The sequence below is a fragment of the Enhydra lutris genome, unplaced genomic scaffold (assembly GCF_002288905.1).
Source record: "Enhydra lutris kenyoni isolate GAN:26980312 unplaced genomic scaffold, ASM228890v2 scaffoldscaffold3, whole genome shotgun sequence".
In the NCBI taxonomy this organism is placed as follows: Eukaryota; Metazoa; Chordata; class Mammalia; order Carnivora; family Mustelidae; genus Enhydra; species Enhydra lutris.
This window is the reverse complement of record NW_019154087.1, coordinates 76,983,512-77,000,421: the sequence shown is the minus strand read 5'-3', so window position 1 is coordinate 77,000,421 and position 16,910 is coordinate 76,983,512. Positions and strand designations below refer to the sequence as shown.

The 16,910-nt window shown below is 34.1% G+C and overlaps 1 protein-coding gene across 2 annotated transcripts in view; it reads right to left on the bottom strand.

The window, feature by feature from the left end:
- Positions 1–3,936: 3,936 nt before the first annotated feature.
- LOC111155303 (F-box protein 8) overlaps positions 3,937–16,910 on the bottom strand; it is a 48,078-nt gene continuing 35,104 nt past the window's right edge. For both annotated transcript variants that reach the window (XM_022515448.1, XM_022515456.1), the window contains exons 4-6: positions 7,353–7,471; positions 6,091–6,287; positions 3,937–4,650 (exon numbers count right to left, since the gene is read on the bottom strand). In XM_022515448.1, coding sequence (XP_022371156.1) covers positions 4,463–4,650; positions 6,091–6,287; positions 7,353–7,471 — 504 coding nt within the window. In that variant the 3' untranslated portion in view covers positions 3,937–4,462. The remainder of the gene's footprint in view (positions 4,651–6,090; positions 6,288–7,352; positions 7,472–16,910) is intronic.

The window sequence follows — 16,910 nt, the reverse complement described above, 5'->3', positions numbered from 1 at the left end:
GATCAGATCACATCACATTTGAGGAATGTTGGAGATGAGGCTTTAAAGAAAGATAAGCTGAGGCCAGATTGTACAGCCTTTTTTGTTTTTAAAGATTTATTTATTTGAGAGAGAGAGAGAGTGTGTGTGTGGATGGGTAGGGAGGGGCAGAGGGACAGGAGAAGCAAGCTCCCTGCTGAGCAGGGAGCCTGACTCTTGGCTCAATTCCAGGACTCTGAGATCACAACCTGAGCCAAAATCAAGAGTCAGATACTCAACCAACTGAGCCACCCAGGTGTCCCCAGATCATACAGCCCTTTATGCCATGCTGAAGAGGCTTAATTTTGTAGAAAGGGAGATATTGAGTACTTGAAACAGAAGTGTCAAAAGGAGCTTGTGTTTTAGAAAGATAAACTTGTTTTATCGGAAGGAAGTTCCACTAGTTCCAAACTTTAGGCACTTGGAAACATGTGGGGACATTATTTGTATGTCACAATAACTGAGGGATGCTACTGGCATCTAGCAGGCAAAATCCAGGCACGTTGATGTTCTCCTTTGTAGGGAGCAGTCTCCCATAATGAACATCCTTCCCCCAAAGCCAGCGGGACCTCACTGGAAAACACTGAACTTCTGAGTTAAGCATTCAGTAAATGTTTTATTATGATGGGGTTTTTAAAAATAAACATGTAATTTATACTCACCTAGTTTTTAAGATGCCAGGAATAAATCCCTATTCAGTAAGTATAGAAAGTAGTAAAAAGAATACTGCCCAATTCAAGAGGGGTCTACTTCAACGGATGGCTCTTTCAGACAAGCCCTTGAAGAGATAAAACCACAAACTCTAGACAAAGTATAGAAATGGAAAGCAACCCAATAAAGGCTGATCAGTAATATTTTTTTTTTTCAGGCTGACACTGAAGAGAGTACTTGGAAGAAGAAGATAGGAGATGAATCTCCCATTTTATAGTTTTTGCCTGAGGGCAGCTCTTAGGCTGCATCATTCGAGCCTTTAGTTTCACAGACTTGAAGAACCCTGGGGCAGAGTTTGGGGCAATAGTAGCTGCAAGAAAAGGAAGAAAGAAATAATGGCAAGAAAAGAAGAACGAGCTCCCTAATTTCTGTGTATGAACTGTGCCACACACTCTGGCTTCTCTCTAAACTGTGGACACACACAAAAGATTCCAGGTTAAAGCAGGGAACGGATATTTGAACTACTTCAGGGGAGCAAGAGCTTGCAACTGAGTTCTGCCAGTTAACTTCCAGCTTTAAAAAAAAAAGTCTTTGGAGAAATGTATCATAACATAGAGTTTCTATATATTTTATTAGCCATGTCTAGGACAAAGTATAAATTACTAACATATGAAGAAACAGGAAAATATAGTCTATTCTCAAAAGAAGAGGCAATTGAAGAAGATGAAATGAGCAGATAAACATTTAAAGCAGCTATTTAACTATGTTCAAGGTTGTAAGGAAAATGTGCTTGCCGTAAATGAAGATAGGAAATCGCAGCAGCACAGACATATAAATTATAAAAACGTGAAGGGATTTCTAGAACTAAGAAGTATAGTAGTTAAAAAAGTTCACTGAATGAGCTTAAAAGGGATTACAGAAAAGTCAGTGACCTAGAACAGTGATCAACAGATATAATCCAACTGAAGAAAAGAGGAAAAAAAGATGAAAAAAAAAGATCTATGAGATGATATCAAAAGTTCTAGCACATATGTAAAAGGGGAGGAAAGAAAAATGAGATTGAGAAATATCTGACAAAATTTTCATTTTCAGAGGGAAATAGGTTTTTTTATACACACAGGGAGAAAACAATTTGAATATACTGATTTCTTACTGGAAACAATGGAGGCCAGAAGACAGTGGAGGACTATCTTTAAAGTGCAAAAGGGGGGAATAAACTGTCAATGCAGAATTATATATGCAGCAAAGCACTCTTCAAAAAGGAAAACAAAGTAAAGACATTTTCATGTATAGGGAAACTAGGATAATTCATTGCCAGCATACCTGAACAGTCATATAGATGGTAATATTTTCCAGGCTGACATGAATGATAGTACAAGGAAACTTGGATTTTCAGAAAGGAAAAAAGTGTTGGAAATGACAATGTGGGTCAATATAAATGAGGTTTTTTTCCCCTGGTTTAAAGTGTACACGACTACTCAAAGTAAATTATTATGGTGTGGAGTCTGTAATGTACGCTATCTGCAATTCATAGAACAACTCTAAGATAACAAATGAAGGAAGTGGGTAAACACCCTGTATGGTTACAAGGTTTCTATATTTTATGTGAAGTGGTACAAATATTAACTGTAAATAGGTTGTGTCAAGTTGTATATCTTGATACGGGCTTGGTTTACTCAAGTGTATGCATTTATTAAGATTCATGGATTAGTACACTTCACATTTATGTATTTCATGGAATGCAAATTTTACCTATAAAGAAAAAATTTTTTTTAAAAGTAAATCTTTAGCTAACAATATACAAGTTGAATTCTATAGGAAGAAAGAGTACTGTGATGTCCGAAACTTGTATTACCTGTATTAAAACAATAAGATAGGTGGATTGATGGACAGAGGGATGGATAAATGCGTGCTAAAGTGAATGCAGTAATATTTTAATTGTAGAACCTACATAGTGGTTATATACACATTCTCTGTAAAATATATTTTAACTTTTATATGTTTGAAAATTTTCGTAAGAAAATGTTAAAAAAAGAATACTGCCAATCTACATTTGTAATCCGGTCAGGGTGGAAAAAATAAAACAGGAAAAAGGGGAAAACTGTGAAATGGAGGATACAAAAAACTATATAGAAGGAAAGAAAAGAGAATAAAACTAAAACAGAGGTAGAAAGAACCAAACGGTAAGGGAGAGATAGGGATGGGGGAAAAAAAAAAGAGAGAAAGAAAAGGAGATTCATGGGAAAATGGAAATGATAAAATGTTATTATTACTGTTGGTCTTCTGAAACTTTCCAATAAATTAGTTTTGAAGTTAAAAATTACAAAGAAGTATCTTGTTATGGAATTCAATATTATGCACATGTGAAAATTTAGGTATTTTCCTCAAGATCTGAAAACTGGTTTACTTCCGGTCTAAAAGTCCCTTTGACTTCCAAAATTGTTTGAGTATCTTATGTTTTGCCACTGAAAATTCTATAGGGCATCACTTGCAGTTGTAATATTATCAACCACTATTTACTTAGGACCAGATCCGGAAAGAAGCTCGGACTGTACACATTCAGTAAAAAGTTTCTAATCTTCCAAGTTCCACCCCCTAAACTAGCAGCTCTACTCATCACATAGTGTCTCATTTCAAAGCTGATGCTTTTCACTTAGCAATATTTCCAGGAAACTTTTGACTTACCATATAAATATATTCTTCTTTATCATTTCAATGCTAAGTGTTTCATAATTAAATAATTGTTAATTAAGCTATGCTTCATACATATACTCTCCAAGAAGCAGTATTTTTCCTCCCATCCAAGTACTAATCAGGCCCGACCCTGCTTAGAAAGCAGTATTTTTCCTTATCAATCATGTAACATCTATGAAGGCAAGGCCCATGTCTAGGAATTGCTACTTAGCACAGTGTTTAGTACACAGAAGGTTCTTGGTAAATATTATTGGATGACTAACTCACAATACCCCCTTCTCAACTGAATGTAAACAGAAATTATCAAGTTAAGAGAATGGCAAATTTTGACTAATTACAAGAGATATAAATTTTAATAGCATTCTGTTCCTATGTATGGGAATCCTAGATTTCAACATATTTTGCTATCTCAAATAGTTTAAAGGACTTATTGAGAAATGAGTAACTCAAAACTTTTAAAAATGGAAAGTCGAGCGACAAATTTATATTATAAAAATAAGTGCCTGTTTTGCTTATTACTAGTAATAAATCTATATTCTTATAAAGTTCAAAGGAAAGAGAAACTGGTATTTGTCTTTATCTAAGTCAGATCCAACTTTTATGAAGACAGTAATAAGCTCAGATCAGAATCAAATAAATTTCAGAACTCAGTTTGAGAGGAAAAGGAAGGGCTTTAGTTAAAATCTTTACAATAAAATAATTATGATTATAAATCTCTTCAGTTAAATATGTACACATTACATGGTATTTTAAAAAAGAATGAAAATGAGTAGTTTTTCAAGCAAATCTAATGCACAAATATACCATCTTTTAGAGTATAATGTCAGTTGAACATTCTTAAATAGCTGTGTCAGACAATGGCTCTGCTTTGTGCAAAACATGATAAGCAAAATTAAGAAAAATTCTGCAAAATTCTTTAGTTCCCCAAGGAAATTACTAAAAAAGAAAATAGTAAAAGGGAAAAAAAAGGTGTACACTCGAGCTTGATTGTATACAGAGGCTAGAATGACCAGCACTAATGTAACCCCCATATCTGCTAAATAAGTCCTTGGGTAACTTTAGTTTGAAGTTAATAGTTGAAGTCCTAGCAACTGTGCTTTTATGCAGCCACATGGCCAATAAGGTAGATGTTGTCATAAAGGTGCCCTACAAAATCTTCACTAATGTTTTGAGCAGCACGACGGGTATTTCGAATAAATTCTCTTTTTGACATTTTATTCTTCACATGAGGGCTAGTGAGGTCAATGGAAAGTAGAATCAAAGAGTAGCACAGTACATAGACAGCATCTGGAATTAAAAAGAAACACCTCAAATTATTAGGTGGTTTGAAAAATGTGGTCCCAAAGGAATTATCTAATGCAAAATTTCTCATAATATAAATAAATTGAGATTGGCTCATAACTAAACATAGAATGGCTAACTCATCTCAGTTTGTCTGGGCCTTTTCCAATTTTAGCATTGAAAATCCTGTCATGGGAAATTCTTCAGTCCCAGACAAACAGGGATAGTTGATCATCCTAACCGACCACCAATTAATGACTATTTCCTTCAACTCCTAAAGCATTTTAGAATAGTTTAGGAATTTATAATAAAAGCTCATTCCAAAATAAAAAATTTCAGAATTGGCTTTATTTTCATCTTTGCTTTCAAATGTGATACTCCCATTCAATGACCCGTAAAATACATTTGTACTGTTACAAGTATAGTAGTTAAAAAACTACTTCTTATTTAAAAAAAACCCCACATATTTATTTACATAGAATGTTTTTATAAAAATCTAACTGGAAAATATTTAATGACAAAGACATGCATTAACAGTCCTTCAAAATAAAATGTAAACAATTTATAAGATTATTAAATTAATATCTTCCTTTGAGACATGTATTTTAAGGTCCATGGAATTTATGTATTAATTTCAAAAGTAAATTTTTAGGGACAAGATTGTTAAACCTGAGCAGTATGCAACAACAACAACAAAACGTCTTTATATCTACACAAGGCAATATCTGATGTTTACTATCAAAATAGTAACAAACCACAAGATACTTGTATTATTATTTGCTACAACTACTTGCTAGTATTATGGGGTTTTAATTTCAGAATCCTGCAGTCTTAATAAAGCAAAGTTAAATATTATGTTTTATAAAAGCATTTTCAACCAATTTCATATGGTGGGTAAATGTTTTTGTAATCTCCACTTAATAAGCACAATAAAATTTTTGAGATGAAGAGAAAAGTGAAGCTCTATCAAATGAAAAAATACACAGGATACTCAGGTTATATTGCACATACGTAGATATATACTCATACACACATTATGAAAATTAGTTGTATTAAAAATAAATTTTAGTAGAAAAATTCTAGGTGTTAACCTATGTAATATATAAACTATGAAAAGCTTTAAAAATAATTTCTCAAGTTTTTAGTTAAATTAGTAATACCCAATTCTCAATCAAGAATAATTTTAAAGCATCTATAGCTAAGTCTTAACTTTCTTCCTAAAAGAGTGTGTTTACTACATATAAATGACAGCCATGACAAAATATTCTAAACTCACATAAATGTTGTAGTCTATAGAATTACTCATTGCTACAAGTAGTAAAAGAAATACTTGTAATGACTGAAAGCATGTTTCCCCAGGGTGAGAAAAAAAAAAGTCTCATATACTACTATTTTTACCTACAGGTGGGAAGGGGAATGGAAGGAATTCACTATACATATTCTTACCAGGACTAAGGCCAAGTTCTCGCATTAAATCAGGGTTACAAGCACAGAATCTATGTGAGAACTTTGTTATGAGAGTTTCAAGATACTCCCCACGCTCTTCAGGGGCATGGATATGACGAAAAAATTCTCTCAGTGCATTAGGCAAAAATTGATTTCTAAAATTATGCAACGTTACAAGGTCATCCAACACATCTCTCCTAGTGGAAAAAGAAAAAGATATAGCTTTAGTCAACAGTTCTCTACTAAAAAAATGATAAGGACTCATAAGTTATGTTTTTGGATGAAACTTTATTATTGATTCTCAGATCAGCTAATCCTACAAAGTATACATAATCCTTAAAATTAAAAAATTCAACTCTGATTATTTGAGACATTAAATAATTTTTAAATTTTATGTGAATAGGTTATAACAAAGTAAGGTGAAACTAGTAATTCTAATTATAAAATGAAGAAAAAATTTTTGCAATATTAAAAGGGGCAGCTTCTTGTCGTGTGTGTGTGTGTGTGTTTTGGCTAAATTCAAATAGCAACAGAATTCTTTATGTTTTTTAACTATGAAAATAATAACAGTTTTCACTTTTCACAGCAATCCACACCACCAGAGGTAACAACTATTTATGTAGACTTTAAAAAATGTCAACATATAGTATATATTTTTCTAGTATTTGCTTTTCTCATTTCATCTGGTATATTATGAACAGCTTTCTATATCTTTACACACAGATCTGAGTCATTCTTTTTAATGACTCATCAGTACCCCATCTTATGGAGGTAATAAATCTACTTATATACATTTGGGTTATTTACAATTAAATAAATATTTGTGTAAGTGTATGTGTGTACATGTGTGTATAAATATTTGTATATGTGCACACGTATTTTTTATCAATGACAATCTAATATATAGTCATCCTCTGTTTAACTACACTTCAATTCTTGCTGAGCTCAACCATGATTATAAGATCATAATCTTTAATTTCTATCAATTGTTTATGGTAAGGATAGGCAAATTATAGCTAGTGAGCCAAATACGGCCCACTACCTATTTTTGTAAATAAAATTTTATTAGAACACAGCCATACTCATTTGTTTACATACTGTTTGTCTGCTTTCAGACTACAATGGCAGTTATAAATAGCTGTGAGAAAAATTTCTCAACTACATGACCGCTATATGGTATAGTTTTAAAAGTAAAGCTTAACTCATTAAAAGCATTATCTAACTCATTTCTGATGAAAACTTGAAATTTTTTTTTTTTTTACCTTTCATCAAGATAGATTCTCAGTTTTTTCCAATTTAGTGTTCTTGTACAGAAGATAAACTTTGCTATTTCCTTTGGTGAATCATCTAGGATACCCTTGGACATAAAGTAGTTCACTCCCTAAGGCAGAAAGACAAGTCTACATAAATAAAGTCAGTCTTTATTTATAAATTTTATCAATTAGGTGATAGCGGAACAATAGCCATAAATTCTTTCCAGCATAAATAGACTTTTTATAGCTTTAACATGCAAAGTACAAGCTAGAACTTGAGCTGAAACTATTACATGTGGTTGAGAGTTTACATGCAATGAAAAGTAGGAAATTCAAAGTTAAGACTCCTAAAGTCACCCTAATTCAATTTTCTGGCTCATGTCAGTTAAAACTGACTATACAGAAATATGTCTTATATGGGGTGGTGGTTGGGGGGGCAGGGGAAACTACTATGTAGACTTTAAAATAAGCCTTGAAACAAACACTTCCACTGCCTAATAGAAAACATGATTTCTTACACATATTCTAATACACTATTCAAGGAAAAAGCTTCTTGAGAAAAAAAGATTCTCCAAATCAAAGATCAACAATTTTATTCTGTAAAGAAAGATAATTAAATTATTTGACTTAAAGTAGGCACAGTTCCAGGTGGGTTTATTGTCTGTACACACTTTGGCTTTAGTGTGTAGCATTGCTACGTTACACAAGAATTTAGCTTCAACATATAGTGAGGCAAAATATAAGACAAAACAATTGCAATGTTTTTTCATAGGATTTATCTTTGAATTTCCTTTTCCCTGCATGCAAAGTTTTCCAGAGAAGCATTATCCACAGTTTGTACCTATTTTAGATTTAAATCAACAACAACAAAACATCAACAAAAAAATTGAACAATGAAACCAATGTTTTCTCATGTATATGGAGGTCACATTCAAATAAATACCTTATGTGGAGTTGAATGTGCAGTTATTGAAATAAAAGGCAGGTGTGTTTATTTCAACTCATAGTTATCCAGATACATGCGTTCCCATGAATACTTATGTCTGGATAATAGCACACTGTGTGCAGTTAATTAGTAGAGAAAATGATGTATTATATACACGCAACATAGTGTTTTCACACATAAATTCCTTCAGCATTTCTTCCCTTTTACAAACACATATAGTACTCAGAAATATTGCACCCATTAAGAATTCAAAAAGTTGGAAGAATTTTTATGACACACTCTTCAGATAAAAAAGTGTCATAAAATTTTTGTATTAAAAAATTAAAAAGCAGTTTGGTACCATGAGGTAATGCCTTTGAAAGGTTATAATTATCTGTAAATTATAATTCAAAGATAAGATTTTTTAATATAAAACTAATTTTATGAGCCATGAGGATAATATCCTAATGACAATGTTATCAGTTTCTCATGTGAATTTTAATAGCACAAAAGCAGTGCTAAAGCACTGGATTAAAAAATGTGTCTAAGAAGAACAGAATGTGAAAACATGAAACTTTCTGGTCAACTCAAATGTAAACAGTATTTCAGACTGCATCCTGGATTCAACGCTAGGAAATACAACAAGATGGAAAGCCAAAGGATTTGTCTGGAATGAGGCTCTCAACAATTGTCTGAGGGGGTAGGAACTAAAGAAATAGTAATGCTTGTTCCATCCTTTCCTCCATTAGTTTGAATAATCGAGAGTTGACTGTATGTTTTAATTCATCTACTTATTAAAAACTGTCTTTTGATTTTTTCCAAAATTCCTCCATTTGAGAGAATAACAAAATTTCAGAAGTATTTGCAGTGCTTAATTTGAATCTAAGCTAGTCAAACCCCAAGGAATGTCAACTAATTATTTAATAAGGTCTTCATTTATGCTTACTTATAAGTCAATACTTAAGAGATGCAAAATTAATTCTAATCAATTTTTAGAATTATACAAAATATTAAAAAAACTAAATGATCCATTAAATAGTACATAATTCCCTAATCATGATATATGTCTTTTAATATCATTTGATGCTCCTTAGTTACAAAATAGCATTGGTATTTGCCTCATGTAAGCATCCTAAAAATATGTTGTTGATCATTTTCTTTTTTAAGGAATACAAGTTTTAAAAATTTAATCTCTCACCTAACTCAAAGTCTCCAAAATCAATCATATACAGAGGGGTGTAAGCAAGAACACAAACAGCTTTAAACCCAATCCTGAAAATGAGGGACATAGCTTGAAATAAGCCAACTCTGTTGGCTTTATGAGGAAAGGAGGTATCAGTTTTCAAGCCTGGGATTTCTCTGGAAAGGAAGATTACTTCAGAAGGGCTATCAAAGTGATGGGTCAAGGGGTATGAAATAGGAAAAGGCATGAGATCAGATTATAATTTTCTTCAATAACCAAGCTGCAACCATCCAAATTCTTATCTTGTTATGTAACTGATGAACTACAAAAGAAAACACATAGAGATTGGCTAAATAACTACATTTGTTTACTACATGGTATACGTATTTTAAAAAATTTTTAATATAGTGGTTTTTTTTTTAAATTTTATTTATTTATTTGACAGAGAGACACAGCTAGAGAGGGAACACAAGCAGAGGGAGTGAGAGAGAGAGAAGCAGGCTTCCCGCCGAGCAGGGAGCTGGATGCAGGGCTTGATCCCAGGACCCCAGGATCATGACCTGAGGCAAAGGCAGACGCTCAATGACTGAGCCACCCAGGTGCCCCAAATATAGTTTTAAAAGAATGGTACAGAGAGATCCCCACACCACAAAGCATGTTACTATTCAGGACCAGAGCTCTCAGCAGAGTGAGAGTATGCATGTAGTGTCTCATAGACAAAGGAAATCATGAACATTAGTATTAGTCTATACTAATATAGTTTCCAGAAAAAAACAGAAGGCAGTAGCTCACTATTGGTCACATAATTCACTACAAAAGTGTCAGATTCTGGATGTCACATTTTGTGGGGTATATTGACAAACTAGAATTTATTTGGATAAAGGAAATCAGGACCTCATAAGATTGTTGAAGGGTATAGAATCCCTGTTAGATAAGGAAGGAAGAGTTGAAGGATGTACTGATATTAGGCCTAAAGAAGATACTTAAGAAGAAGATTAAGATTTTGAGACATCTGAAAGGTTTCATCACAAGGAAAAAGAACATTGTATGTGGTTTTAGTGAAGATCTTAAGCTGATGAAAAGTAAAGACCTTCTTTCCAGAATATGCACATACACATTTTTAAAATATACATTAAATGCCTGAAGCCCATCTAAGGACTCCAAGTTGGGAATCCCTATCCTAGATGATGCAGGAGTATGGCTACTGAGTGTCCGTAATACAAAGGGAGGTTAGTGCCATATAAGGAAGACCACGCTCGGAATTACAGCTGAGTTGTTCAAGGCCAGTGTGGTTTGTCATTTGCTTGATTCATTTTTTTTTTTTTTTTTTACATTCCAAAATAAGCTTAAGCTTCAAATTATTACTACTTAGTTTAGTTTGATTGCTTAATCTGTATACATTTTAACTCCATTATGCAAACTCGACACTGTTCAACTTGCAGAATTATCTGGATTCTTAGTTATGGTGTAGTTCCTCCTCTTTCACATGGTAATAATTCTATGACATTTTTGTCATATAACTTATAAACTTATATAACATATAAATCATGATGGTGCCAGTCCTATAAGGAATTGGCTCCATAGCATAAAGGGAAGCTTTGTCATCTGGAAGAAGACAATTGACCAAAATGGATTTTATTTAAAAAAAAAAAAAAAAAAAGTTTTATTTATTTATTTATTTATTAAAGATTTTATTTATTTATCTGTCAGAGAGAGAGAGAGAGGGAGCACAAGCAGGGGGAGTGGCAGATGGAGGGAGGAGCAGGCTCCCCACTGAGCAAGGAGCCCCACTGAGCAAGGAGCCCCAGGTGGACTTGATCCCACTGGGATCATGACCCGAGTCAAAGGCAGACACCTAATCAACTAAGCCACCAAGGCGTCCCTAAAAAAAAAGTTTTATTTTTATTTTTAAATTTTTTTCAATAGTTTTAAAGGAAAGTTACAGTGGGATAAATGAAAGTTGTATCATGAAAATAGGTTGGCTATATACATTAAGATTCATATTTCTCTGGAAAATCATAAAAATAAATAATATTCATATTACAAATTCTAAATTCCTTACTAATGTGAGAGAGAGAGTGAGTGATCATGTGCCTGAGCAGGGGTGGGGCAGAGAGAAAATCTTAAGCAAGCTCTATGCTCAGTGCATACTAGGGGCTTGATCTCACAACCCTGAGATCATGACCTGAGCCAAAATCAAGAGTCAGATGCTTAACCAACTGAGTCACCCAAGTGCCAGAGAAAAGAGATATTCTTAAAACCATAAATATTAATTTGGAAAAAAATCCAAAAATTTAAAATCCACTCTATAACTCGACAAATGTGTCAATCTTTCTCGCTGCTAACAGGATTGGTGCCCCAGTAATGTAATTTTTTTTCAGATATTCGTTTTTTCTATTAATTATTTTTATTAACATGTAATGTATTATTTGCCCCAGGGATACAGGTCTGTGAATCGTCAGGCTTACACATTTCACAGCACTCGCCATATCACATACCCTCCTCAATGTCCATAACCCAACCACTCTCTCAAAACCCCCTCTCTCCCGAGCAACCCTCAGTTTGTTTTGTGAGATTAAGAGTCTCTTACGGTTTGTCCCCCTCCCGATCCCATCTTGTTTCATTTTTGCCTTCTTTACCCTCCAACCCCCACACCCTGCCTCTCAAATTCCTCATATCAGGGAGATCATAGGATAATTGTCTTTCTCTGATTCACTTATTTTGCTAGGAGCTGGTTCTCTGAAAGAATTAATAAGGTTGATAAACCCCTGGCCAGACTTACCAAAAAGAAAACAGAAAGGACCCAAATAAATAAAATCATGAATGAAAGAGGAGAGATCACAACCAACACCAAAGAAATACAAACAATTTTAAGAACATATTACGAGCAACTATACACCAGCAAATCTGACAATCTGGAAGAAATGGATGGATTCCTCAAGACATATAAACAAACTGAACCAGGAAGAAATAGAAAACCTGAACAGACCCATAACCAGTAAGGAGATTGAAGCAGTCACCAAAAATCTCCCAAAAACAAGAGCCCAGGACCAGATAGCTTCCCGGGGGAATTCTACCAAATATTTAAAGAAGAATTAATACCTATTCTCCTGAAACTGTTCCAAAAAATAGAAATGGAAAGAAAACTTCCAAACTCATTTTATGAGGTCAGCATTACCTTGGTCCCCAAACCAGACAAAGACCCCATCAAAAAGGAGAATTACAGACCAATATCTCTGATGAACACAGATGCAAAAATTCTCGCCTAAATACTAGCCAATAGGATCCAATAGTACATTAAAAGGATTATTCACCATGACCAAGTGGGATTTATTCCTGGGCTGCATGGTCAGTTCAACATCCACAAAGCAATCACTGTCAAACAATACATTAATAAAAGAAAGAAGAAGAACCATACGATACTCTCAATAGATGCTGAAAAAGCATTTGACAAAGTACAGCATCCTTTCCTGATCAAAACTCTTCGAAGTGTAGGGATAGAGAGTACATACCTCAATATCATCAAAGCCATCTACGAAAAACCCACAACGAATATCATTCTCAATGGTGAAAAACTGAGAGCTTTTCCCCTAAGATCAGGAACATGGCAGGGATGTCCACTATCACTATTGCAATTCAACATAGTACTAGAAGTCCTAGCTTCAGCAATCAGACAACAAAAAGAAATTAAAGACATCCAAATTGGCAAAGAAGAAGTCAAACTATCATTCTTTGCAGATGATATGATACTATATGTGGAAAACCCAAAAGACTCCACTCCAAGTCTGCTAGAACTTGTACAGGAATTCAGTAAAGTGTCAGGATATAAAATCAATGCACAGAAATCAGTTGCATTTCAAGTATTTCAGTAGTTCATTGGAAGGAAAAATCACTGTGGGACAGGACATTTAGGTAAGTTTTCCTGGAATACCTATTTCGATGGAGTGGTTTAAATAGCTCAAAATGAGGGGAACACTGGAGATGAAAATTTTAGTCAGTGTTGTATTACATGAGCAAAAGCATTATAAGATAAAAAATCAGGCCATTTTCAGGAAAATAGGGGAACTATCTTGGGTTTGAGAGCCAAGTCTGGAACTAGACTGTAGCAGAAATAGCACTGAATTTTAAGGTAAAGGGTTTATCTTCTCCCTCATATGTAATTGGAAGCCTTGTATGATGAAGCAATGGCCTGCAATATAAATATGACAGTAATATAAAGAGAAATAATAAAAGGGAAATTAGACAGTAAGCTACTACAGCTGTCCAGGCTTAAAGGAACAGAAATGCAAAGGAAATAATCTATCCTAAAAACATATGAAAAAACCCACATATGCTATGTATGTATATGAAAATATGATGTGAGAGCATATATTATTATCATGTTGGCTATCAAGTCAAGGAATAATGAAAAGTGAAAGATAAAGTTAACTGATGTTTCTGGCTTAGACAAAAAGGGAAATGAATGACAGGGTGAAAACTCAGGTTAAGAGGGTGTTGATTTAAAGAAAACAGCAATGAGTTTAGACTTCAAAATGTTACCTTCGGATGATGACAGGTAAAACTAGAAAGGCAAAATAGGCATCTGACAATGTAATAAGACATAAAGAAAAAAGTGAGAGTTGAAGGTACAGACTAAGGATACTGAATAATAAGAATTAGTAAAGGAGGAGGCAGAGATGGAAGAAAGCAGAGACAGAATAATGTCCCAGAGGCTAAAAGTCTTTGAAATGTAAAGAAAAGGGTATACAATGCAATTACCTAGTATAATTAAAAGTATAATTACTTAGTATAATTAGAAGAGGGACCAAATCATGGTTCTGTGATTTTGTGAACATAATTTACTCAAACTTTCTAAACCTTACTAGTTTCTTAATCAGTAAAAATCTTATTTAAGTGACTACTGTGAAGATATGAGAGTGTCTAGCATAGAACATGGCTAATATCCTTTTTCCTTTAGGTAGCTCAAGGAGATGAAAATGAGAAAGAAGGCAGTAGATTTGGTGACTGGGAGAAAAGAAAGTAGTGCCTTTCAAGGGGTCTCTTTCCACAGAGTGATGGGGGCTCAAGTCTAAGAAGAAAGCTAAGGAATGAGCTCAAGGTAAGGAAACTGATAGCCCAGTCACTTGAAAAATTTATTAGTACAAAGGAGGAAAAAAATATTAAAGAACACTGAAGGTCAAAGAGAGAAACAACTGTTTTTTCAAGACAATTCAGACCCATGCATATCAGAAGATGCAAGAAAGAGAATCAACAGGGAGAGGAAAAAAGATTGGCAAAGAAACAATAAGAGATAATGAAAGCAGCAAGATAGAGAAAAGGGGAGCAGGGGAAAGACTGAAAATACAAGTGGAATCAAAACTCACCATGCTCTGGCCAAGGTCCAAACACTTCCCACTGTAGGCAAGGAGAAAGCCTGCAGAGGACTGACCTGAGGGACAGAGCAGCCCATAACACTGTGGCAGAGTACACTAGCACACACCAAGACACTTCCTGAAGACCAGATCCTGGAGAGTATATGACCTCTTCTTCATAAAGTCATTACTCTCAGGAGCAAGAAACATAAATGGCCTTCCAAACACAAAGACAGAGACCTAGACAAAATGCTAAGATGGAGAAATTCATCCCAAAAGAAAGAACAAGAAAAGGTCATGGCCAGGGATCTAAGTGAATAAGACAAGTAATATGCCTGATCCAGACTTTAAAGCAATAATCATAAGGATACTAGCTGGGTTTGAGAAACACATAGAAGACACCAAGGCAGTCTCTTGCTGCAGGGATAAAAGAGCTTAAAACCAATCAGGCCAAAATGAAAAATGCAATAACTGAGATTTGAAACTGACTGGACGCAATGACCATAAGGATGGAAGAAGCAGAGTAACCAATTAAGTGATAGAAAAGACAGAATTATTAGAAAGTAATGAAACTGATCAAGAGAGGGAAGGAAAAATCTTGGATCATGAATGTAGACTTAAGGAGTTGGTAATGCTTTCTGAGACTGGAAGAGAGGACAGTAGAGCTGGTTCAGAGACAGGCATATTAAGAAACTGATAAAGGCAGAAAACAGCACATATTGGTTTTCTTCTTAGGGTGCATAAACCATCTAGAAATAGTTGGAAAAGAGCTGAATTGGATCCTACAGTGAACTGGTAAAGATTTCGATTAACAATGGGAATCTACTAGGAATAAATTCCTGTTCCCTGTTCTTTAATTTCACATATGATACACTGGGAATCTACTAGGAATAAACAGAAGGAGTGCCAAGCAAGCAGGGTGATGTTAATGTAATTGGTGATGTTAATGTAATTCATCCCATCTCATTTTTTTGTTTGATTTGATAGAACAGATGTTTGCAGTAATTAAAAAAAATTAAGAAATTTTGTAAAGTAGACTCCACAGTGTGTTATTAAAAACTTATGCAAATGAGAGCCTCAAGACTTATAGAATCAAATTAGAGTGGTGAACTGTTTTGATGTAATTTGTTTAAGAGGCAAACAAATAATTCAAGAAATCATGAACAGATAGTTTACACCAATATTAAGAAGGAATTTAGAATCAAGAAAAAAATGTGTTGGATAAAGAAGATGTGGTGTGTATATACACAATGGAATATTATTCAGCCATCAAAAAATGGAATCTTACCATCTGCAAGGACATGGATGGACCTAGAGGGTATTATGCTAAGCAAAGTAAGTCATTTGGAGAAAGACAATTATCATATGATTTCATTCATATGTGGAATTCAAGAAACAGAATAGAGGATCATAAGGGAAGGGTGGAAAAAATAAAGTAGGAAGAAATCAGAGAGGGAGACAAACCATAAGAGATGCTTAACTACAGGAAACAAATTGAGGGCTTCTGGAGGTGAGGGGATACTGGGTGATGGACATTAAGGAGGGCATGTGACATAATGAGAATTGGGTGTTATATACAACTTATGAATCACTAAATTACCTCTGAAACTAACAATACACTGTATGTTACTTAATTGAACTTAAAAAGAAAAAATATGTTAGGTATTAGTCATCTTTTTTTTATTATTGTAAGAACAGCTCTTTGCACACAATTCATGTTTTAAGATCCTTCTATGTTTCATTCCTTCTATTACATCAATACCCACATTTTCTCTCCCCTTTTAATAAAGTCTTATTTTTTTTATTCAAATCATTATTATCCATTATTATCTGGTGTGGTTCAGAAGCAAAAATCTACCATACATATATTCAGGATCAGAAATTATACAGGTAACGGAGTGAATTCTACAAAAACAGCTATGCAAAACCAAATAAAAAAGAACCAGCTGTTGTTGCAAACCTAAAACTGACTTTAAAAATATACATTCTTCTAAGCATGATACACTCTAGTGCATGCTTAGTGAAATAAGTCAATTGGAGAAAGACAACTATGATCTCCCTGATATGAGGAAGTGGAAATGCAACATGGGGGGTTAAGGGGTAGGAGA